This window comes from Aspergillus viridinutans, assembly GCF_018404265.1.
Source record: "Aspergillus viridinutans IFM 47045 DNA, scaffold_1, whole genome shotgun sequence".
Classification (NCBI taxonomy): Eukaryota; Fungi; Ascomycota; class Eurotiomycetes; order Eurotiales; family Aspergillaceae; genus Aspergillus; species Aspergillus viridinutans.
Window position 1 is genome coordinate 996,426 of NW_025091217.1, and position 24,820 is coordinate 1,021,245.

Genomic DNA, 24,820 nt, shown 5'->3' on the forward strand with positions numbered 1-24,820 from the left:
ATGACATCAAGGCTATGAATTGGAGTCAGAAAGTCGAATTTGACATGGCCAGGGTGCATTCATATATAGTGAATGTCCTCTAAGGAGCTGCAGCCTACAGTACGGCCTGGATGAACAGTTTCCGCCTGCTGCAATGTAGGCTAAGCTGAACGGTAGTCTCTGTGGAACGACGAGCATTGCGATAGTCTCAAGGGAAAACTTTATGAAGCGCGCTGTCACACATTCCTTTGACAGCTGTCCCCTCGCAGCAGTACTGCAGTTGCGGGTTTTACCTGGGTGACTCGTCCCAATAGGATCGCCTCGACGAAGCTATGGAATTTTCTGCCAAAGAGTTCTTGGACCCTTCTTGACGAACACTTCCTCATTCGATCTTCGTCAAATTTCGATGAAAATGCAGGGCAACAAAATTTTCAGGCCTTGCATCCTTACACCGCTGTCATCGGCTCCTTGGAAGCGTGTCGATAACACATCTACAGCAACAGACTTCCGCGGCTGGAATAAGGACTGGATACGTGCAGCAAGCCCCCCTGCGCCTAGATTCCTGAGCACGCAGTTGTCACTCACTGGTCTAAAACGTTTACCGATTTGCTGGGCCTTTATTCCTAACTCCCAGTGGCTTATTCGACGTGTTCCAGTCCAACGGCCTAGATTTCTCGGAGAGCGGCAGTATGCATATGCACCCTTTGACGTGCACAGAATGTGCCATCACATCTTCTAGGCTGATAAAAATAAGCCCATAGCGATAAGGTCCAAAGGTAACATACCTTTCCTTTTACTTGGGAAAAGGTCGACTGGTCTTTCTCAGTAGTATTGCGCTCATCATAGGCACGCTCGTGGCAGTATGAACATGTCGATCATTCAAGGACCTGCATTAAACGGTGTTCCGTCGGTCGTAACTATTATTGCCGTTATGGTGATCTACATTCCTATGTCAGTCTGTTTTCCGCCTCCACACGCGACGTGTATGAGCATCGGCCGGGTTCAAAATTGGGCCGAAGACAGCACAGCACCACTGGGCTCCTCCTCCTTCTCTCGTGTATGGTCGTATGCTGTATGGCGCTGCGCGATCCAGAAGGGGGAACGAGGATTGTGCCTACGAATGTACATATCCCTTGCTTCAGCAACTATGCAGGCCCCTCCTCAGCATTGACATACTTGTCGCCCCAATGAATACCCACGTCTGATTGACTGCAATTTGGTTTATTTCTTTCTTTCGATTGGCCGATGAGCTAGGGATCCGCCTACCTCGATACTGTGAAGGGAAGGTCTCAAAACCGAAGCGTCGAATTATCCCTTGGCATGCCCAAAACTTGCGAGGTCAAGGGAGATTGTAGTAGATATGCATGCCCTCTGCTTTCTCGCCCTATCATGACGGTTATGGCGGCAATTGACGGGGGCTTGATAATGGTCCTGAATGCAGCGGCTGCCTGGCACTTTTACTACGCTTCTGGCCATCGCTACCTCAAATTCCTGCACCTTCGCCCGTATCCTAAACATCGTGGGGATTGAAATACACTTCACTGGCTTAGCTGTAGAATTCAAGAGCTCTATTTGGTGCGGAATCAGCATGACCCTTTTGTTGTTGGCGCGCAATCCTCACAGTCGCCCTGTGACAGGAATGAAGAGACAGGCATGCCTCGTGAGGGTCGAGATCTTGAATAACCATTCCTCAAATTCTTGACCATTGACTGAGAGCGTCCGGTGATATTATTATTACCTGGGTCTATCTCAATTTCGCCGACAGGGCCCGACTTCTTGATATTTGGCGGCTAATTACCGTCAATGACGGATAACAAGTCATGTATGAGTTATCTATTTCGGATAATCCTTGACATGATAGCTCTTGAGCTTGACGAATTGCTCGAACCCGAACCTGCTCAGCGTGACGCCACGACCTGAGTTCTTCCAACCGGTCCATGCAAGATCCTACAGACATGTCAATCGTCATCTTCGTTGAAAATATGAAACAGCAGAGTGTGCGCTACTTACCGGACTAGGGTAGTCAGATCTGTTGATGAAAACAGTTCCGGCCTCGACTTGCTCAATGAGATCCTCAGCCTTGGGGACATCCTTCGTCCAGATGCTTGCAGTGAGTCCGAACTCGCTGTCGTTCATAAGCTTGACTGCCTCCTCGTCGCTCTCAACCTTCATCACAGGGAGCACAGGGCCAAAAGTCTCCTCCGTCATGACACGCATATTGTGATTGACGCCCGTCAGCAATGTCGGCTTGACGTAATTACCATTGGCGGGAAGATTGTCGAACGTCTCGTTGGCAGGTGTCTCGTCCCGAGCACCCTTCTCGATCGCCTCGGCGATATGCGCCAAGATCGTCTCCTTCGCGCGCTTCGAGATGACGGGCCCAATCTGCGTAGTCTTCTCCGACGGATCCCCAACACGATACTTGCTCAACACCTTCTTCACTTCGGCGATGAACGTCTCGTAGATGTTCTTGTGGACGTAGACCCGCTCAATCGCGCAGCAGCTCTGACCACTGTTGAAGATTGCCCCATCAACAATCTCCTCCGCCGCCCACGCCACATCCACATCGTCCCGCACATAAGCCGGATCCTTGCCACCGAGCTCGAGCCCAACACTGACAATGCGATCCGCTGCAGCCTTCTGAACCGCCAACCCACCAGCCACAGACCCAGTGAAGCAAATGTGGTTGACTTGGGGCGACCGAACAAGCTTCTCGAGCATCTCAGGCGATCCACAGTGGGTATACTGGAGAACATTCTCCGGAAGACCAGCCTCGGCGAACGCAGCAGCAACCTCCTCCACGACCGTGGGCGTCTGAGGCGAGGGCTTCAAGATAACCGCATTGCCCGCCAGAATCGCCGGGATCAAGCTGTTGACCAGAACTAGGTAGGGATACTGCAGTACAAATCACCAGTTAGTAACACACTCCTTTCGTCTCAAACTGAAATTGAAAAATCGCAAACATACGTTCCACGCAAATATAATCAGCACAACCCCCACCGGCTTCCGCTTAATACACCTCTTGAACCCCTTCTCCTCCTCCCCAGGAACAACCCCTTCCTCACCCAGCACCGAGGGCGCAATCCGATTCAAGTACTGACTGCGCTTCACAGCCGTCGAGATCTCAACACCAGTATACGAAATCGGCCGCCCCATTTGCTCCGTCAACTGCTGCGCAAGCTCATCTTTCCTCTTCTCGAGGATGGTCAGTGCGCGATCGACGATCTGCTGTCGTTGGTCGAGGGTTGTGGATTGCGAGAAGGAGCGGAATGCCTCCTGCGCGAGTTCGGGGATGCGCTTGATTTCATCGTTGGAGATGCCGGTGCGGGTGAGGATCGGGCGGTTCGTGGAGGGGGAAATGGTTGTGATGGTTTCTGCGGACATGGTGATTCGTCTAGATTATGGTGTTTCGTTTTGTACAGGTCGGCGGGAGCGCAGTCGGGGGTGGAAGGAAACAGTTCATATACCGAGGGGTATCTGCGAGCGTTATCAATGCTGGAGGGGGTGTCTTGTCACGTTATCGGGTGGATGCTCCCCACTGGTGGCGGGATCCACCAATTTCTGGATAGTCCGCGCCGAAAGGGGACTGATATCTATATTCCACGTCCTCGGGGGGCCGAAACATATCCGGGTGGCGTTGATAATGGTCAGGCTGTTCTAAGATACCCGAAGATAGAGTTTACATCCTAGAAGGAAGGAATAGATGTATCCACTATCTCTATTACCTTATCGCGACATCGCATACAACTATGCTACAATAGCATTTTCATCTACTACGCTACTCGTAAACAGGTCCTGCTTAGAGGTTCTAGTAAGTTTGTAATGTCTTCAGTGGTACCGAAGAATGGCATCAGATTAGTTTTCATGGATCATCTCTATACAAAATTCTAGACGATGTCTACCCTACTGGCTGCGCACGAGACGTGCTCCCGCCCAAGTGTAAGGATAGTTGTGTTGGTACCAGTTGACACTTTTGATACAGTCAGTGCATATTCCGGTCGACATGGCAGGTGGTAACTTACAATGTTGTCCGTCCTGCAATTCTGGGATGCGTGGCCCACGAGCCACCCAGGACAATGTTGTGCTTTCCGTCAAAGAAGTCCGCTACTGCCGGTTAGTCGACTCCATACTAATCCGTCGAGCAGGTCAACAGCTCACCTGTATAACCTGGATAAATATCCATGGCCTTGAAGCCATCATGTGGCGTTAATGGCGCACTGGTCCATTCCCAGACTCCTCCAAACTCACCCTGACCGGCAAGTCGATCGCCGTTCTGGATGACCGGGGTAGGATGCCAGTGCTTAAACCCAACGTTGCAACCGTGGAGGTCAACAAATACTGGCATTGTGCCTTGGGAAGGAGGTTGGACTGGCTGGCGTTCTGGGGATGGAGGATTATCCTGGTGAACTTTCGAGTGCCCGTTCCTCACCATATTACCGTTAACGCCGTTGACACCGTTGCTACTTCTTGTCAGACAAGGCCAAGTTTTCAAACACTTAGTGGGCTATACGAACCTTTCGTGATCCGATGGCTCATGTTGTCTTGTCTCCTTCAGCTGAGCGGAGTAGTTGTAGATACTCTTGACCTCCTCATAAGAGGGAATTCTGCAGCCCACCCATTCGGCGTATTGGGACAGTTCGTCATAGGAAGCCATAACAGGCCAATCCTGCGCGAATTCGAGCGGAACCGGTCCAAATACGGTGCGGACAGCGAAGTTGTCCATGAAATCCTTCGTGGCTTGGCTGCTGTCCAGAGTGACCCCCTTGGAGATTGGGTAATTCTCATCCGAATGGGTTAGGACCCACGATTCTGGCCGCCGGCGCTGACGAGTTGCTTGCAGATATTTAGCATATTCGCCGTTTGTTATAGCACGGGCCTGTGCTTCGAAAGCACGAACTGTGATCGTCCGTTGAGGCTTCTCATTGTCCCATCCAAAAGACCAATCAGGCAAGGAGCGCTCATCAGTATCGTCAAGCCCGATGGATAATGTCTGTTCGGGTATCGCAAACCATTCATTTGGCTTCGCGTTCGCTCTGGACTGATGGAACAACTTTTCAAAATCTGGTCTGTCTGCAAGCGGCGGTGGGAGGGTCTTGTCACTCTGCAAAAGCATATAGAGGAAGGTCTCCAGGTGCATGGCTTCATGTTCGAAGCCAATCCAGAGTGCTTCCCCAAGGCAGCGGTTCCGCGTTATGTCATCCCTCTGCAAGACCGACTCGACCCTACGTCTGACTCTGTCCTGATAATCCAGAATCTCAGCCAGGGGAGGCCATTCATCTGGAATTTCACTATGAGAGTGGCAGTGCTCGGGATTGTCTACGTCGGGGTCAATTCCACGCTCGAAAATTTGCCGATAGTTTCGTGGTTCGGTCGGAGAGCCACCAAGAGCTCGTGTCAAATGAATGTCTAACAGAGCATCAGTATCATGCTTATGACATTGACTAGAGGTTTTTGGAATACCGACCCGTGAATGTGGGAATGTGTCCAAAGTAGAAGATCAATGCATTCCGAAGCTTGATAGGTTTCTCGAGGAGTTCTTCGCGGGGCACCATGGCCTTTGTAACAGTGTCCCACGCGGCCCACAATGACTGGAATTCTTTGAAACTCGGAACTGGATTGGCAGCATATTCGCACGGTTGGTTGGGAAGGCTGAGGGTTGGCGGTGACAGCAGATGGATATCTGTCAGTGGATGGTAGTTCATTAGTTGACGCTTCTCCCATAACTTCTGCTCACAGCGCTGCGGGCGACAACTTACGGTACTCTTCAGAGCTATTTCCAAGCTCCGCACAAAGGACGAGGTTCGCATCGTGCCAGAGTTGCTCCCGCTGTTGGGGGCTATACTTGGTTGCCTCTTCAAAAACCAATCTCTCGCCTTTTTGCAGAAGCACGCCATCGATCGTAACATCCTGCTTCGGTGAGTAGAATGCTCGATGTCGACCCCCGGCAACATCGTAGTCTGTCACCACCTCCCATTCAGAAAGCTTGAATGCCTCGTATCCAAGAATTGCATTCGCATGTAATAACCCATTCTCGTAGAACAGCTGGGTAATGCCCTTTGAATCGTTATATGCCTTATAGACCTTTTCCGGGTCCGTGCAAGCATCCAGCCCGATGATCATCAGATCAGATGGCTTGAGTAGCCGAGCAAATTGGCCAAGAAACTCTGCTGCACCTTCACGACTGAAATTCCCAATTGAGGATCCCATGGACATAACCACAGTGGGACGCTGTTGGTTCTGGGGATTGCTCAACCAGGCAAGGGCATCATCATAGGTTCCGTGAAGACCGTGGAGATCAACATGAGAGTACTCGTCAGGTGATACCTCGGCAAAGGTGCGCTGTAGCTCTGACAGGGATAGATCCAACGCATAGTAGTCGACGTGCTTTCCTGTCCGCTCGAACTCTTGAAGAAGGATTTTTATTTTACGAAGGTTCCTGCACCGGTGGTTAGATACACGCTTCATTGACCTTTGAACGCTCGGAGCATTCTTCGGAACAAATCATACCCACTACCCAGCTCCAATAATTGTGCGTTCTCGGGGACGCGTTCCACAATCTTCTTGGAATAGTTCTGCAACACTTCGATTTCCGCGTTGGTCAGGTAGTACTCATCCACGTAGGTGATTTCTTCGAAGAGCTTAAGCCCTTGAGCGTCATAGAGCAGCATGGTGGGCAGTGACCTTGGAGTACCCTCGGGAGGATTGAGGCCCTTGCGAATCTCGTTCACGAGCGAGAATTCCACGTCATTTTGATGTATATCAACGATCTCGACATTTTTCGAAGCGCACGCCAACGGGGACATTCTGGCTATACTTTAAACTTCAAGGGTCAGGTCAACAGGAGGAAAAGGAAAGGCGAGAAGTATGTTCTCGGAGTAAAGAATGAAGAATTAATTCAGATTGATATAGGGAGATTTCGGCCCTTGTTTTCGACAGAATAATCGAGTGAGGGGTACTGGAGGGGAATGGACTAGTTTAAATGACAAGAGCTGCTGGATCAAGTGAAAAAAAGAAATAAATTGAGGGAACTGGACGGAACATTCTCCAGGAGCAGTAATACAAATAGTAGAACATGATTCAGCATGATGATTAGTTGGGGCGAGGTAGAAAGTGCAGCTCTCTGGGCCAGACCTCGAGCTCCTGCCCGGATGTAGGTAAGCATCGCCAGATCCAGCATCATCATCATCATCATGTTGATTGCATGGAACACGATAGGCTGTCCCTGAATAATACACTTCGAGCTAACCAACGAGAGACTGAGCTATTCGGATGCAAACACCCCGCACTATCCTCTCTCTCTCTCTCTCTCGCTCAGCAAGGGAGGAATAATACCAAGGAGCCGCCAGAGGCGAAGATCGCGAATTGGATTATCAGATGGGAATGGGGAAATCTGCGAGGTACGAATTCCGGACCCGGTGAGTGGTGTGACGTCGACGGCCATCCCACTCTGCAGTAGTACCTGTACCTGAGCGTATACCACCCATGAAAGCCTTAATGCAAGTCACAAATAGTTTTCGAGTTAGCCCGCTTGTATCCTGTATCCATTATCCATAATTTTGACGCCTTTTGCAATTGCGACTCCTCTACGCTTCTCAACATCGACTTGTTTCTCCGTCGTCCTCCGTGAAAACCCGACTCAACCGTGGGCACCATTGCAAGTGACTCATGCAAACGGAAATGTTTACCATCAGTAGTAATCATCCTGCCGTAGAATTGGGAATCGCTTCGTTCAACAATCCAACCATAAGCGCGCAAGCTGCCATGGCTACAGTCCCAGTGGAGACAAGAGACAAGATGGATGACGTTGGTGAGTTTGCATCTGTTTTGCACTGTTTGTCTGTCTCACTTTCTCCATATCCATCTGTTTGTTAAGTTTGCTAGTTCCACAGGAGTCTCCGTATTCCGTGGATCCACAGCGCTGGTCATCTACATGGCTACAACTTACAGCTTCGTCTAAGTTTCTGAGCGAGATCCAAGATGGAGGTAGGTTATTGGTAATCAAACACCTCCTTGCAATGGTGTCGGGCAACACCATGACGTGAGGGAATTTACAGCCGCCAGGAACGAAGCTGAGAGCCACAGACGTATGCTGAGCTGCCTCAGGCACAATGTATGTCACGTGACTGACCCTCAAGGTCCTGTTTACAGAGTATGTCGTAGAGCTTCATAATTTCTCTGGTACCTTACTTTTCCTTAGGTATCTGCCTTGTGATTTACTTGTAATTTATAGTACTTCATTGCTTAGAACTGTTTTAGAGTACGTATTCTCAAAGTGGCTGTGCCAATTCCAAACAAAAGGCAAACTAAGTCGCCCATAAAATAGTGGTATGATTCTTGCATTCAGGCGAGTCGATAACGTCTTTTCCCATGTGTTGGTCTCTTGAGGAGATTACAAGTAATTCCTGCCATCAATTTAGGAGTATGATGCTCCAGGTCTCCTTTGCTCCTGTTTCTAATATCTCTACCTAAACTGGATTGTCTCTAGGTCTCATACCGTCATCAATCTTGTTCATAACATACCTATGCCTGTAGGACCCTGCCCGGTAACGTGCAACGAAATATATCCGGCAAATGACTCAACAGACGCCAATCGATCGTCCAACGTCACTGATGGAGAAATCCCAGGCCCAGCATGCAACAAGCATACCGCCCACACTCATCATGAAAGCCATCAAAACATTCACAGCATTATTATCCAGCACATCCCATCCGCTCTCGACTCGGCGGCTCTCATGATGCGGCTCCGTGGCCCGCCCCGGCGACTTGCCCCTCGAAGTCCCCGTAGCCCGAGTACCCTTCAACGCGGCAGCATTCGCGACATCCTCCGTGTTGCGGAGATGTACGCTCCCGTCAGTGCTGTGAGAGAAGCTAGACACCGGCGCCGTGCCGCCAGGCCGGGCGGAGGAAGGGTGGACGAGGACCTGCATCCCGCATTAGACATCCTGCGGAACGAACATGAAAACACCGAATTGAAACATACCTTCCCGCCACCAGTGCCCTCGACAATCCTCCCGCTGCGCTTGTCAACCACGCTCGCCTGTAACAGCCCACCCAGGATACTGTCCAGCACGCTTCCCAACGCGCCCCAAACCGTCACTGCCAGGACCCACTGGACCCGACTCACCACTCCAGACGCCTCCCCCGAGCAAAACGGTATGAGAATGGCCGACGTCACCGCAATCGTAAACGCCCCCAGCACACCAGCCAACAACCCCGTAGCCGTAACCCCACCGTTCGTACCGGGCGGCACAACCCGGAGCGTAGGCGACGTAATCAGCCGCGGCTTCGACTTGGAGAGAATCCCCAGCTCAGAGGAAAATGTATCCGCAGCGACAGCAGCGTAGTTCCTAACCGCAAGTCATACATCAGTACCCATCACCCATCACCAGATCTTGGCAATCTATCCAAGCCACATAGCGAAAAACATACGCCACAATCCCCACAACCAAGACATCACCCGCCCGACGACCAAGCGAGAAGCACCCCTCCTCCTCCTCCGCGCCGCGGACTAGAACCCACGCATGCAGCAGGACCAGCACCGTCGCGACGACCGAGTTCGCCAACACCTGGATATGAGTGCGCTGGGCCTCGCCGCCCTCGGCGCCCGTCGCGGAGAGCGTAAGGCGAGTCTTGACCTCGTGTTTGACCTATTGCCCGCAACGCGCGGAATCAAATCAGTCGACTGCGGAAGACAAACGGGGCATGACGAGATGACATACCTTCGTGACCTTCGATCCACCCAGATAGAATACCGCGAGCAGCGCAAAGGGCGCGGACCATGGATGCACGACGTGCGCGATCGCGGTCAGGGCTGCGACGATGATGCCCAGGGGTGTGAGGGTCTTGCGGGACCAGGCGCGGTGGACGAGCGCCAGGACGGCGGGGACGGCGATGATAGGTTTCATTTTATGATGGGTTCGCCCTGCAGTGTGCTCTATTAAATCAAGTATGATAATGCGAGCGTGGAGAGCATGGTTGGAATGGAGGTGGTGCGTAAGCTGTTCAGCTGAGCGATAAGCTGTCGCGAACCGGGTTACCCCATCTGGAGTAGTGGAGCTCAGCTGTCAACTGGCGTCATCCCGACCAGCTCCACCGCAGCAGCCGATCTATGGCTTCAAAAGAAGTATCTTATCTTCGTCTTCAAAATTATCTTCTAAGCAAAGGTCCAATTCTGGTTTTACTCTCGGGAATAGTGCTGCAGGTGTATCACTAAACACCAACGATCGACATGTATACAACTACTTTAAAAACGAAGTCTAGGCTAATCGACACGCCCGGTTGCTAATATAAACAAAGTGACCACAGTCTAATAATATACATCCACACATGCGAAAGTGAAACCAGCATTTCTCTAATATTCAAGCCCCACGGGTATAAAAGAACCTAAAATGACTCATTAGCCTGAAGATCTCCGTGTGACTGTCACCCCTCCTGGATAATACCGGCTAAATCCTGCCCAACAACGGGCCACACAAGGATAAAGCCGGACATAGGTCGGAGTCCCCGCGACTAAGTCAATACACTGCAGAGTACCACCCTCGAGGTACACGTCCTGCAGCAAGCGCAGTCAATGCGTCAGACAACAACAGAAAGATCATCTCATAGATGAAACCCCCCATGTTCATTGACCTCACAGAATCGCCATAAGCCAGCCGCTACTGCAGCATCCTTGACCGAGCCCAGTTCTTCATCACGAACAGCCCGGTTGATGTCGGCATAGCGGACCTCGGACTTTTCTTCCTGGCTTGCGTTCCTCGTGGTCCGCTTCTTCTTGCCAACATGTGCGTCAGGGTGGTACTGTTCCATGATATGCACGTAAAGATCATCTGAGACGTTCTCCGCGAGCCAGCGCATGATTTCACGGCCCTCGTCTTCTTTCCCCGGCATGACCAGATGCCGTAGTAGTACCCCTTTCTTTGCAATGCCGTCGGATGTAAATGACAAGTCGCCGACTTGCCTGTGCATCTCCTTTATGCTCTCCTTGGCGGTTTCAGCGTAGTCATCTGCCTTGAGCAGCCGCTTAGACGTGCTGCTCTTCCATACTTTGAAATCAGGCAGGTATATGTCCACCAGTCCGTCCATCAACTGGAGTGACTCAAGCGAGTCAAAGGAAGACGTATTGTAGATGATGGGAATCTTCAGGCCCATATCACGGGCGGCCAGGATCGAGAGAGCCACCTGGGGTACCACGTGTTCCGGCGTGACGAGGTTGATATTATGCACATTTCCCACCTGTTGGAGTTTGATGTACCACTCCGCCAGTTCTTCAGGGGTCAAGTCGAAGCCGTTTCGCTGGTGTGCAATATCCTAGTTCGCGTGATGTCAGCCACAGTCCACAAGGATGTTGTTTCAGCCTTTCCGAGAACGTACATGGTTCTGACAAAAGACACAGCGCAGATTGCACCCAGAAAAAAAGACGGACCCGCTTCCATGGTATCCCTGTATACATGGCTCTTCACCTCGGTGCGGCGCAATGACATTGACCTTGGCCGTTTCGGCGCCGATTAAGCATACCCCCGTCTCTTCGTATCGATTCACACCACAGCGACGGGGACACAGATTGCAGTTCTGTAGGTGAGCGTAAGCGAGGGACCGTTTCTTTGCTGCGTCCACGGAAGAAAGAAGTTGATACCGTGGGATATATTCGTCTAAGAGAAATTGAGGTGGTATGCCTAAGAATCGTCTGGGTATAAGTGGAGACAAAGGCGAGCCCCAGCGGACTTGGCGAGGAGCGAAGGGTCGTAAGAATCTGCTGAGGCTGGCCATGGTGATATATAAGGGTTTATATCAGATACTCCATTTCCTGATGTGCTGGTTGACGATGCTTGATCTTAGCGAACACGTGCAACAGAGATGAAGGAACAAAGAGCGGAGCAGCAGAGGATAGAGTGCTTATCGATAACGGCCAGTGGCGTCATAATAATGGCCTGAGGCCGCAACTGGAGTGCAGCAGTTTTAAACAAATGGCCATAGGTTGATATTATCGTTACGAGCTTCTATGCTTGATTACCCAAAGGTATGTCGTGATAATACAGGAACCATAGCCTTGATTTGAACTTGATTTCCAAATGTAGCTGCGTTGAACAATAGATATGGCTCAGGGCACTCGTGTGTACAGGGTATGAAACAACGCAAGATCCTAAGTGTACAGGTATTGGTATCCATCGAAGAACGATCGAAAGCAACAATAAGATATGTAGGTACCGTTGTATTTCATCGGCAGCCCATAAAGTCAAGGTGCGTTATGCCCGTCTCTCCGAATCACAGCCCAGGGATCGTTCGATCGATAGTCGGTCCAAGAGACAGCTGGCGATGAAGACGGACAGAAATGGAGAAAGATACGGAGGAAAATGCAAAAAAAGTAAACATCCAAGAGATATGAAGATTACGTTGGACAAGAAAATATCCCACCAGTTCCAGTCGCTTCCTTTTGAACTCCCAAACCCAGGCCCGTGGGCCATGTTCCCGATGATGATTCCCATGGTATCGCATCACGTCGTCACGTCTGACTGGTGTATATATACACTTCGAGAACGCCAAAAGAAGAAAACCAGCGCCGAAACACGAGCTCAATCTCAGAGCGCAAGACCACTGCCGTCACCGCTCCAGCGGTAGAGAGCGAGCACTTCCCGTCTACGTTGCTGCTGTTCGCCAAAGTCCTCGGGTAGGCGCCCGCGAACCTGCGCGAGAGCCGAGCGCATGACTTTGCGGAAGGTTCTCTATAGCAAAGTGGCATTAGTATCTCGGCGTCCGGTCCAGAAGGAATTTCGCTACAGAAGCCTACCTGATATTCGGTATTGAGCGTCACGACGCAAGCTTCATGCGCCCGAACTATAGTCTCACACGCCCGGACCACACTTGGACTTGCGTCACCTTGTAATTTGTCGGCAGTCAAGAGCAGCAAGAAACTGCCCTGCAAAAGATAGATTCCGAAGAAGAACGGCATGAAGCTGAGATCCGGGTCATACTCCAGAATGTCCGCAGCGGCCTCAGCGGCGCCGACCGCATGGCCCATTGCCGCAACAAATGATTCGGAAGAAATCCAGAGATCGTTGTCATCAAGCAGATTGATCGGATCCCATTTACCTGCCAGAAGGATATGAAGAACGTGCATGATATGTGTTCCGTAGGCGACCACCATCTTGGTGTGCACAATTGACTCGTTCACGCGTGATTCGACTGTGCTGCTTGAGCGGCCCGAAGGACTCACATGGTTCAGATGAGACCCATCCATAGCGGCCTCAGTCTCTGCCGCGCCCAGAGCGAGACTGCTAGTGTATCGTGTCTCGAATTCTTTGAGGCTCTGTGCATACACATCTAGTTGGCGCGCAATCTCGAGGACCTGCGCCTCGCACTCGGCACTGTTCCGAAAGGCAAGACTAAACCGCGGATGATTCCTGGCCTGCTGCAGGTCGACAATCTCTCCGAGAATTGTCATCAACGGGAGGAAGTAGCCGAACATGCTATGGCCTGTACACTCTACTGGAGGGCCTGCCTGGCGATAAGTGGCGAACTCGCCGGCTTGCCATAGGTCGTCATTCATCGGTTGCAAGAGTCCCTCGCATTCCTTGTCTAGCAAGGTCAGAGGACGGTTGTAACAAAGCGCCAAATGACGATCCGTCGCGAAAAGTAACCACCAGAGACGTCGGCGTTCTTCTCGCTCCTCTTCGGTAATGTTGACGACGGTGCTTCCAGGGCCGTGTCCCATGGACGTGATGAGAGGCGGAGGATGTCGCTTTGAAAGGTCGGCATCTGGGTCCCCGTCTCGCTCACCATCGGGCCGTGGGTGAGGAGTGTTTGGCGGCAACTCGCGGCCGAGCTTCAACTCCCGCGCGAGAGACCACGCCGCTGTCCACCAACGCATACTGGCTGCTTTGTATTCGCTTGCAGAGATGACCGTCGCCAAATGGACGTAGGTGGCGACGTCGTCCACGGCTCCCGTAGCGCTGCTTTGAGCACCCAACTGATCCATCGAGACACCGAAGCCACCTAGAGCGACTCCGTTGATGACCATGTTTGCAGCGTAGTTGGGCGATGTTTCCCCGGGCGCAGGGCCGTGGATCAGCGGCCTGAGTAAACCGATAGTCAATTCGAGTAGCTTCTGGCAGACTCTGCCTCGCGCTGATGGAGGCGATGTGAGGAACGGGGCGTCGCTTGTCTGAGCTGCGACCCAGAGCATACTGGCCAGGAGGCCAGGTGTGCAGGCTCTCGGTTTTGTAGGATGAAGGAAGGACTGCTTTCGGAAAATGTACCCAACCACATAGGGCGACTGGGGGGATAGGTGAGACGAGGAAGAGCTAGTGAAGTAGACGTCAAGGAGATCGCAGGCGAGTGACTGAGGAATAATAGACGCAATGTGAGGCAAGACAGGATGCAAAACGGGGTATCTCAATGTCGTAGAAAATGAGGCCATGCTGAACGAAGGAAAATGTGCAGGAGATGGAGAAGGAAGTGGTAACCAGCCGGGCGACTGAGCTGGCGGGGAGAGCCCGAGAAACGAATTTGGTGGATTTTCTGTAGAGCTACCGAGTCGGAAGTGGCTGATCGAGGTTGAGTTTGGCTCCTGTGGATTCATGAGCGAATATCCACCGTCATTGTACCCGCCGTTGTATCTGTGAGGGGGCAGAATGGATGGCGGGGAGCGAGGATTCGTATGCGAGCTATGTAGCATATGCAATGATTGGAGTTCTGGTACAGGCATCGACGGTCGGCTTGAGTCGTTCAATCCGTTGTAACCATTAAGAGGCAAGCCTTCCAGGCCACCGCCCATAGATGGCTGAGAATGGGGTGGAAGATGCTGAGAATTCTGCATCCCGACCATGCCTGATGCCTCAGAGTGCTGTGCCGAGCCATTCAGATTCCGAGGGGCATCGAAAGCCGGGTCATATCTTCCATTGAGCGTCGGTCGCCTATCTGGGGAAGTGTGTCCTCCGACCATTGCTGCGTCTTCCTTGTCTGAATTGCCATTCGGCTGTCCAGGAGTTGTGGCCGCCGCGGCCGCCGCGGCGAGGTCCTTCTTTGAAGCCTTTCCACGCTTCTTCCGTTCTCGCGCGTATTCGCAGGTCAATCCGAACTCTGCTCACTTCTGTCAGTATGGCACTACCCGCAGGCACAAATTTTGGGAAGGTGTTGGGGACACTACCGATGCAATGAGCGCACGGGTTCTGCCCGTCGCATTTAGTGCGTAGCTGATTGCATTGGTCACAAGCGCGACTGATTCTCCGTCGAACAGGTGCCGAGGCCGAGTTTTTCCTGATTGCGGAACGAGCCTCGACGAGGGGATCTCGCTGCGAAGGATTCTTGAAGCTGGAGAGGGAATGATTGTTGTGGTGATTGTCATTATCGACTTGATACTGATCCTTAGGTTTGCCCATCGAGTCTGTAGCATCGCCGCCGCCTGCAGCTTCTCGCGACAATTGCAGCTGCTCCAGCGCATACTGCGAACCCTCTGCCAGGGTGTCGAGCCCGGAAGTTTGAGATTGTGCCATTCGATTCGAAGAAAGACTGGAAGAAAAGGGAGAATAGGAATGAGGAAAATGCTGAACTGAGGTTGTTGACATCCTCACGGGTGAAGCAGAGCAATCGGCCTATCTACAGACATAGAGACGGAGAGAGGACGCAGCAAAAACCTGGAGATGTGGAGAAACTCAAGGGCCCTAAAGGCCCCAGAAGTCGTTGTCGGAAAACAAAAATAGCGTTGTTGAGAGCAATCGGATCGGCAGGATTACCACTTGATAAACTGAGCAGCAGCGCTGACCGTTGAAAAACAGTCGCGCGGGGTGAGATGAAGAGGGGGAAGAAGGTACCGAATCAGCAGAGTCAAGAGTTCATTGCCGAAAGACGACCAGACGGTGATGTGAGAATAGAATAATAATAATAGCTAGAGCAGGGAGAGAGAGGAGTCGACTCGGAGGAGAAATAGCAGAAAATTATTAATTAACAGACGGAGTAGAAACGAATCAAGAGACAGAAAGCAGCTAACTAACAAGATCCCAGTTAGTCCAGTGTCAGTCAGACAGGCAAAGGCAGGATCAGCTCTATAGCGTTTCCTGGAGAACGAGGTCACTGAGGCGGAAAAGGCACTAAGAACCACGAGGGCAAAAAGCAAAGATGAAGAAAAAACGAGCAAGAAAAAGTAAAAAGCGAAAGGAAGGGGAAGAAAGGCTGGAATTGAATAATAATAGGTAATAGGTAATATGAATGGGGGAGGGGAGAGAGAGAGACTAGACTAGAGAGAGCCCCAGGCTGGGGAGTTCCGGGGATGTAGACGAATCGAGTATGGAACCATCAACCAAGGGAAATGTCTTTGCCTGGCTCAGGTTTAGCGAGGAGGACTAGAGCTGGAACGGGCCACAGCTCGTGCTGGTCGGCAGTGGGGAAGACAAACATGCAGTCTTGGTTAGGTCCTCCGTGTTTGCTGTGCTTATTAGCCAGTCAGCGAGTGGAAATCTGAAGTGAAGGGTGATCAGGAGGGTTTCATCTTGGGGAAGACAAGTTCTTAGACTAGATAGATGAGGAGTGATTTGCTGCTGCTGTGTAGACCCTTAGTGTCGACATTAATTCCAGGATGAAATTTCCACACCGGCCAGAAGGGTAAAAAGGCGGGGAAACCGAGAGAGAGTAGAGAGGTAGAAGAGGTACTTACTTAGTACTTAGCCTACTTCGGAGACGGAGTATTTACTCTGTAGTCATCGGCCTGTTCAGTCCTTTCCATGGTCATGTTCTCTTCGGACGGGTCTCCGAATCGTAGTACTAGTACAAGTATCCAGAGATTTATTCAAATAACGAGATGGTACCGAGCCGGGGATGGCACAATTATTTACTGGACCGATGTGTAGAATCTGTCAACGGAATATCTTACCCTTACCAGAGGTAGGTATGATCCTAATAATGCCTACACCGACTGATCTCCTGGTAAATACGAGACCTCATAGTCACAAAATCACAAGCTCTTCCTCCAAACTTCGCTTAGAAGAGGCACGAACTTAATCGACGACGATCACAAAAAAGCGCAAAGTATGTCTATACTATGACAGACCCCAACCTTTGCCCCAGATTTCAGAAACAAAAAACAGTAGCCAAGCCCAAACGATGTCAGAACGACGCATCGACCATCTCTAACCTCTGTACCTTGCCTTACCTCCTCATGTACTTACAAGTTCTCCAGGTGCCTGAAATCCATTCCAGCCAATCCTCTTCTCCCCGTTGCAGATTGCATGCATTACCCCGTGGAGTTTAGTTTCTACTGTAGGTTGTAAGCACCCCAGGTCAGGAGACATCCATAGACATCTCTCCCCTGTCCTCAAGCGCAAATCAAATGCACAACCAAAGCAAAGAGGCCGATCTGTCCTTATTCAGAGAAGGAGGATGGATAGAGTCCGAGACTATTTCCAGTCGCCACACTCACATTTATTCCAATTTCATTACATTTCCATTCTAACTTTTTTTCTGCGTCGGCTCCGGGTCCTTCCCATTAGCCCGAACCAGACCCTGGACGACATCCATGGACTATGCATACCCCCAGACGCACTCCTCTGTACAAATGCCGGACTGCACGTCGCCACTGCACAGTCCTTAATCTGGTCAAAGTCTTCCGTGCAGGACAGCAGGATACAGAATCCATCCAATCCAGGAGTTCTCAATGTTTTGCAGCCACCTAAGGAACTTACCTCATGCGTACTCAGCCCTGGTGTCCCCGACTTGTCCAAGGCCAATAAATCTCTCGGTACAAGGAGTAAACAATGTCCTCTGCATAACCTCAACCATCATCGACTCATGGACTTTTGCTCTTCTGCCCTGGGTATACGGATATCCACCCAAGCCAAACTCAAAATCCTCCCTGGTGGCGTTCGTATTCTGCCTAAATCACCCCGGGTCCTGCCAAGATTGGACACGACATCGCATCCATCCATTTCCATATTGAGATGGTATACACCATTGTCACCTTGGGTCTTTCGTACGCTTTCAGAAGAAAGAGATGGGTGACGATGACAAATGCATATTGATATATACAAGCAATAGCTTTCCAGTTCATACTGTACATCTTTCCCCATCATAATGCGGGCATCCATGAGATAATATACAAAGAATAAGATGAAAAGGGGGAGAGGTGCACGCCACAAATAAATGTACATCGGGATATCACAATCAAATGATAATCAGCTCTCAGCATATGCAGGGGAACAGAATGAGCAAACGCCGTCAATAAGCGCAAAGAGATCAGCCCTCCCCATGGCTCTTTTTGCTTGTCTTGCTTTTAGTTTCATAAAATCGAACACCACCCAACGCCAGCCCAATGCGTAAAACTCCTGACAAGCCACCAACACAGAGGTCTATGAAAAGAAATACTGGCTGTCTCGGATCCGTGTTAGATCCCAGGCACCCTTGGTGGGAACGTCGCGGAACCGCAGGGGTAGCCAAAGCCACACATGCTGCCGCGCCGCCTTTTTCTTCTTCTTCCCTGCACCGTCTTCTGCCACCACTTCATCCTCCAGCTCGGCCCCAGTGGCTTTGTCAGCCTCGCCGGCCCTCGGTTCCAGGTCCTGAAAGTCCGAAAACAAACTCTCGATCGCGGGATCCGACGTGTCAATCCCTAGTCCCGGCGTCTTCCGCTCCGCCGCGGCCAGGTCCTCCGGAATATGTCCCACCGTTGATTCACCGAGCGAGCTCGCAATCGCCAGATCTTTATCGGTTCCACCAAGCTGTTCGAAGACGCTCCCAGCCGTGACCATGGCGCGACCCTGCGCTTGCAACTCTGGATCGTCCGACTTCAAAAGCTGCTGTCTCCTGTACTCGTCCAAAAGCTCCTGGACTTTTCCCGACTTCTTCTTCTCGCTTTTTCGCAGGGCACGAATCGCACGTCCTATCTTCGTGCTCGCGTCAACCTTGGCAAGGAACAGGTTCTGTCCGTACCGAACCTGAAACTCAGAAGCGAGTCTCCTGATGATATCGTCCGAGTGCATACGGACAAAGGCTTCCCGAAGAATCTGGTTCATGGCGTCAACATCACACGCGTGAGTCCAGAACGAATCGTGAACCGCAGAAAACGTCAAGCCGGCTTGGCTACAGGCGTTCGCAGACATGATCATGTGAGTGGCATCAAGAGAGTGGATGAAATTTGGCGGGAAAGCCTGTAACTGTTTGCGCTTCGAAACTACGTCTTCCGAATTAGTATCGACAATACTGAGATCCTGAAGAGTTGTGGTGATACGCCGAGCCTTTCGCACACGGTACGGCTGGACCACAGGCAGTCCCAGGGGTGTGGTCCAGATGACTGTAGACCTAAATCTCTCAGACGGATCCTTCAGCTTCGCTGCGGATCCACCAGAAGAGGAAGAAGGCGTCAACGCCTCCTTTGCAATTTGCTCAATCTGTTCGGGGGACAGTGACGTTGTGATACGACTCGCGCAGTCTCCAAGCCAGTGCTGGATCTCATGCGCCCCGTTGAACATCGTACCCAAAGCTTCGAAGATTTTCCGGGCAATGTACAAAGAACCATGCTTCTTATCGTCGTAAGACAGGTCGGGGTAATGGTCGATAAGCTGCTTGCGGACCTGTCTCATGGCTCCCATGAAAGTGACACCGTACACATTGGTCATGACTGTTTGCTTTACAATCTTTCTTGTAATCCTTCCGTCGAGGATCTTAGCGATAGGGTGACCCTGGGCCGCCTCCCGCGCAACTTCTTGTTTAACGAACTCGGCAACACCGGTGTAGACGTCGGACGGGCGATCGGATGGTTCGAGATTGACCTGCTGGGCACCGACGCTATCACCTCCAAGTGCCGCGTAATGCTGTAATCCATTGCACGAACCATCCTGGTGAATAGGCAAGCGTGATGGGTACTGAGTCGGATCCGGATGGCGAAGGGCGTTTCTTAATTCACAACAGGCAGCTAAACATTGCCAGGGATCTTCTGCCTTGAGCCACCAGCGTCTGCCGTGAAGACCCTTGTCCGCCGAGTCAAGCACATCGTCCAAGTGATCCATGGTAAATTGTTCACGCTCAGACATGCTAGCCTTGTCAAAGCCCGAAAGATTCGCAATCTGAATCTTCAACCATCTTAAACCACTGGCACCTAACGGTTTCGCCTCGCTAAACAGTAGAAGACCTCTGGAGTTGTCTGCACCCATTTGGTTAAGGTAGGGGGGAAGTGGGTAAGCACGACCGCGAAAATCCATGTTATGCGGAAGGTAGAAGGTGACATTCCTGTACGCACGAGCGAGTTCCATTTGGAAATTCTGGAAACACCGCATCGAGTGCAATCCAGATCTCCTGTTTTCAACTTCGCGTACTAGAGCATCCCATTCCTTTTCAGCGTGATATCCCGCTTCGGGAGCTGGCTTGGGCGGAAGTGGCAGGTCAGGTTCTAGAGGAGCAATGTTTGCGATCGCCTCTCCAGAATTCCATGCTTCGAGCATAACGTTGAGGACGTCGCGATTGATGGTCCACCCTGTGCTGCCAAGATTATCCAAGCCCCGGCGAATGTCCTCAAGGCCATTGTTTTCCAAGGCAGTCTTGATGTACGTCGGTTGAAGACTTTCACCGGGTGTCGTCCGCACAATATCGGATTGATACAACAGGAAACCCCCGTCCTTCATACCCTTCCAGGGTCGGGGTTTGCAGACCATGGGTAAGTGCCGACCGAGAAGATCGGCAGTCGGTTCTTTGGCGATAATCTGGACAATTGCTGGATGAAGGTGGAGGTAGCCAGTACGCCTTCCCCAGGTGATCTGATAAGCATGCTGGAATGCGGGTTGCATCGTGACCATTTTCTTCTTGGTTTCGGGATCTTCCATGGTCACCGGTGCCTTACCGACCTCGAATAGCAGGCTCATCAATACTGCGCCGATTTTTGCAGTCACTCGTGGCGACCACATGACCGTCGCATCCTCCTGCTGCATCTTCTGAACGATCGCATGCCATTTGGCACGACCGTCCTTCTTCTTGCGCCCCGCGAGGAGTTCCTTCAGTGCCTTGAGTCGCCGAGAATCTGCGCCTGCTTCGTTTTTGAGGGCAGCCTCCGCTATTAATTCGTCCTGGAGATCTTTACCAATCGTTGAAACAACTGCAGAGACCTTCAAACCCTTTTCCATTCCACCGCGGCTGAAAGTCGACATAACAGCCAGAATGGTGAGCGCTGCCAAAGTGTCCGTATCCAGACATCGCAAGTACACACCATATTCGCAACGCTCTTTCTGCTCAAGAGTGCGAATGGGATTCGCCTCCGCTTCAGCAACAAGCTCGAGTTCCTCCTTGATTCTAGCAACGAGGCTAGAGTGCCACTGGGTCATAATGGACCCTAATTTCTTCCCACCAGCGGTGGCATCAAGGCCCAATTTCTGTCTGTCATCGAACTCCTGACGCCAACGATCCATAGCAGACCGTATCGAGTCAGCTTCCAGTTGACGCTGTTTGAGTTCGTCATAGACCTGCTTCTGTTCGGGATCGGTGGGCACCGAGGAACTAGATTCGCTCAAAAAGAGGGAGATAGATTGTTTGAGGGAGGAAAGCCCGAGACCCTTTTGCTCAACGGGTCTAACTTCCGCCAAGTCGTGCATCTGCGAGCTGACGGTGACAGCGGGTGTGGGTTCGGATCCAATACTGCCGATGGCAACGCGTTGAAGGTCAGATGAGCAGATCTAACGCAACCAGAAGAATCAGTAACTAAAACCGACGGAGAGCACCGTAATTAGATGTGAAATACGAACCTCTGAGAGTTCTCCGAGCTCCAATTCCGACAGAACAGGGACGGCCAGTACTTCCTCCTCGATATTATCCTTCTTGGCGAATTGCCAATATCTTCGCACAGCTCTGTCTCGCTTCGAGCCGTGAAGCATGCGAAGTGACATTCGTATCATAATTGCATATGTTGTCGCGTCCGGTTTCACGCCCCCGTTGGGCATATCAAGCTCAAACCACCGCTGCATTGGCAGCACCATATTATGCTGCCTTGTCACAATCATGTGTGACACCATCTTTTCCAAATAGCGATTGTGAATAGCCAGGTACTCCGATGAACCGACAGGGTAATGTTGCCCCAGCCGATTAATCAGCGTAGCAGCCCGATCAAAACGTCCAACCTTCAGAGAGACATCCAGATTGGCCAGCATTTCATCCTCGTCGCCGCCAATCCCTCTGACCTTCCGTAATATTTTGGGTTTCGTTTGTAATGACTCGCCCACGATGATCAGTGACGACGGATCGAGTTCTTTAGCAGGCGGCGAAGGGAACAGATGAGACCACTGCTGTGACGGGTCATAGAAATTCTCTGGCGCATAAAGTGAGTCGTCGAATGATACATAGGATCCTTGATCGACTGTAGACTGATCGGCGGCAGTGGCAAGAGTTCGATTGGACTGAAACGAAGGTCGACGAGATTGTTCCTGTGGAGTGGTCACAGATGGACTTGCCAGCAATGTTGTTTTGCTGGAGTTAGCATGAAATCGCAGCACTCCCACCGATGGCAGTAGACGGCGTCCATTCGACTGCCGCAATAGGCTGATGGCATTTTTCTGGCGAGCGACTCGAGACAGCATGATGCACGAACACCGCTAAACGAACAGACAGACAATGAATAAATTATAAGGTAGTAAATCAAAAGATAGAAGGAAAAGAAAATGGCGTATAAGATTAACGGCAAGTAAAGCGCGGATTCATTGGAGATGGGAAAGCCTGAGAAACGAAAAAAATCAGACCAGATAGGAGAAAAGCGACTCTGCCAGGCGGAATGGGACAATCCGAACTGACAAGCCGTCCTGCAGCTCTTCACGGATAAAATGGAAGAACGACAGGAAGAGGAATTGAATTATGGGATGAGGGAAGGAGGATGAAAATCTGCGAAGAAGCAGAAGAACAAACTGTCAGCCTCCAGGAACACGGGAGCCCGGAGAGAAGAAAAATATGGACTATTCCTAATCAGTTGGAGCGATGGGCGATAAGGCACGTGAGCTGCTACTTGGGTGGTAGTTTTTCAGAGCCTCCTGATTGGGTGGACTAAGGTGGCAAGATACCTAAGTTCTATAGAGCCTTTTCAAGGGGAGCATCTTCGATTAAGAAAATGATCTATAGGTAGCCACGATGTTATTGTTTCGTTAGGGTTCTTTTAATCTCTTTCGAATAATGTCGGCCCGTTTGTCGCTGCGATGGGAGCAATCGATTATTTCCTGTTCTTTAAATTGTAGTCATCCTCAGCGAAAGTGCATGAGAAACGAAGTTATGGAAGAGGGTCCATACGACTGGTAGTTACTCTGTAGGCTCAAGGTGTTTGGCCTTAATGAGCTCGAAAAAGCACTGGCTAGAATGGTCGAGTTCTCCTAATCAGAAGTTCGGGACGCAGAATAGCTGTAGCCACTCCATGAGCCATAATGTCTAGGTTCTACAGGTGCAAATATCTATACATCGTACAATTCGTACATTGATTCGTTCCTTCAAATGCAACATCGAAGCTCACCCTTGCGCATTGACTCCAACGGAGCCAGCTTGTTCCTTTTGCCTCTTCCGGTTCTGCTTCATCGCCCAACCCGTCATCTCTGGTCGAGCTGGGTCGATACGTGGGGCGCTCATCCTGTCCAGATAGTCTTCGCTATCAATGGCCGCCTCAAGCGGCGGAACATTCTCCAGGTCCTGCTGGATCATGTAGCTCTCGTACGTCTGCCATGCTTCCTCGGTCTGGTTGAAAACATATTAGCACAGCTGGCCTCTCACGATACACAGCAGTCGAAAGACAAACCTCTGCATCCACCCATTCATACGTAGTCCACTTCTCATCTTGCATCTTCTTAAGCAGTTCCAGGTTGCCCGCAACCATGACCGCTTCCGCATCCTCGGCCGCTTTGATCTTCACATCAATCGCGCGAGCCTCAGTCTGCTCGTCCTCGCCTTCTTTCCGCGCCTTACCCCTCCCCTTCGCAGGTATCTCATCCAAGGCATCGATATGATGAAGCTGAGGGTGCAATTGCACGACAGCAGAGACAGGGGACAGGTGCAAATTCTCTGCAAACCCCACGTCAGCAATTCTACTTCATTGCAAACTGCACATGAAAGAAAGGGGGGCACTCACGTCCACGGAACGCCGCAAGCATGTACACCGGATCCCCATCCTCAGGACTCTTAATCCGCCCTCCAAGGGTCTGCACCCGCATAATATCAGACCCCTCCTTACTATCCATCCCGCCCATTTCCACATCCACGTTCCCCTCCATCTTCACCTTCCCACCGCCCGCAGCAGCCCCCGAGCTGAACCCGCCAGCCAAGCCGTACGAGCCTCCATCCCGAGCACTGCGGGATCTCCTCATGGCATCACCGTATCGCAGTCCTTTACTGACATCGTAGTTCACGCGTGTCTGGATCGGCACATCAACCTCCACGAGACCCGTGTTCGGTTTCATTCGGAAGGCAGTCGGTTTCTGTTCATGGCTCTCGTCGTAGGGGTGTTCGGCGGATCGGTCTAAGTACTGAAGAACGAATCTGGAGATCTCGGATTCGGTGAGGTAAACATCGTAGGATGCGATGACGGGATCCGAGTCGTCCATGAGTGTTAAATTTGGCGGGTCAAATTTCCAAAAGGATCGACGACTGAGTTCCCGGTGACTGCGGAAACGATGGGTGATATGTCCAGGACCTTGATCAGTCTATAGAAGAATAGAATGATTGAGCGGCTTGTCCTAGGATGACTGGAACTCCTGATCTGCAGCTTTCTACATTTGGAGAAGCTTACAGAGTGACTACAGGATAAGCGGCAGAAATTAATTTTTGGGCGTACACCGCCTACCATATGAAGCGTAAGCTTCTGTGATTGATAAGGGCACCTATCCAGGAGAGGCAATAAATACAAGCTTTG

General features: G+C 51.2%; 7 protein-coding genes across 7 annotated transcripts; all 7 read right to left on the reverse strand.

Annotated features, from left to right (window-relative positions):
* Positions 1-1,812: 1,812 nt before the first annotated feature.
* On the reverse strand, positions 1,813-3,363 carry Aspvir_000259 (aldehyde dehydrogenase family protein; the record flags this gene model as incomplete). Its single annotated transcript, XM_043265396.1, has 3 exons — positions 1,813-1,926; positions 1,990-2,874; positions 2,947-3,363. The coding sequence occupies 3 exons, from the start codon at positions 3,361-3,363 to the stop codon at positions 1,813-1,815; spliced, it is 1,416 nt and encodes a 471-aa protein (XP_043121331.1).
* Positions 3,364-3,882: 519 nt separating this feature from the next.
* Aspvir_000260 (DUF323 domain protein) lies at positions 3,883-6,782 on the reverse strand (the record flags this gene model as incomplete). The annotated part of the gene is made up of 7 exons (XM_043265397.1): positions 3,883-3,949; positions 4,002-4,083; positions 4,138-4,439; positions 4,494-5,385; positions 5,444-5,659; positions 5,736-6,415; positions 6,487-6,782. 7 exons carry the CDS (start codon positions 6,780-6,782, stop codon positions 3,883-3,885), a joined length of 2,535 nt encoding a protein of 844 aa, XP_043121332.1.
* A 1,773-nt stretch (positions 6,783-8,555) lies between these two features.
* Positions 8,556-9,884, reverse strand: Aspvir_000261 (DUF92 domain-containing protein; the record flags this gene model as incomplete). Its single annotated transcript, XM_043265398.1, has 4 exons — positions 8,556-8,900; positions 8,960-9,326; positions 9,409-9,626; positions 9,699-9,884. 4 exons carry the CDS (start codon positions 9,882-9,884, stop codon positions 8,556-8,558), a joined length of 1,116 nt encoding a protein of 371 aa, XP_043121333.1.
* Positions 9,885-10,578: 694 nt separating this feature from the next.
* On the reverse strand, positions 10,579-11,745 carry Aspvir_000262 (putative pyruvate formate lyase activating enzyme; the record flags this gene model as incomplete). Its single annotated transcript, XM_043265399.1, has 2 exons — positions 10,579-11,286; positions 11,350-11,745. 2 exons carry the CDS (start codon positions 11,743-11,745, stop codon positions 10,579-10,581), a joined length of 1,104 nt encoding a protein of 367 aa, XP_043121334.1.
* An 809-nt stretch (positions 11,746-12,554) lies between these two features.
* On the reverse strand, positions 12,555-15,539 carry xlnR (putative C6 transcription factor; the record flags this gene model as incomplete). The annotated part of the gene is made up of 3 exons (XM_043265400.1): positions 12,555-12,698; positions 12,764-15,054; positions 15,122-15,539. 3 exons carry the CDS (start codon positions 15,537-15,539, stop codon positions 12,555-12,557), a joined length of 2,853 nt encoding a protein of 950 aa, XP_043121335.1.
* Positions 15,540-18,311: 2,772 nt separating this feature from the next.
* On the reverse strand, positions 18,312-22,517 carry Aspvir_000264 (DNA-directed RNA polymerase; the record flags this gene model as incomplete). Its single annotated transcript, XM_043265401.1, has 2 exons — positions 18,312-21,620; positions 21,690-22,517. The coding sequence occupies 2 exons, from the start codon at positions 22,515-22,517 to the stop codon at positions 18,312-18,314; spliced, it is 4,137 nt and encodes a 1,378-aa protein (XP_043121336.1).
* Positions 22,518-23,427: 910 nt separating this feature from the next.
* On the reverse strand, positions 23,428-24,512 carry Aspvir_000265 (uncharacterized protein; the record flags this gene model as incomplete). The annotated part of the gene is made up of 3 exons (XM_043265402.1): positions 23,428-23,649; positions 23,711-23,973; positions 24,041-24,512. The coding sequence occupies 3 exons, from the start codon at positions 24,510-24,512 to the stop codon at positions 23,428-23,430; spliced, it is 957 nt and encodes a 318-aa protein (XP_043121337.1).
* Positions 24,513-24,820: the final 308 nt, after the last annotated feature.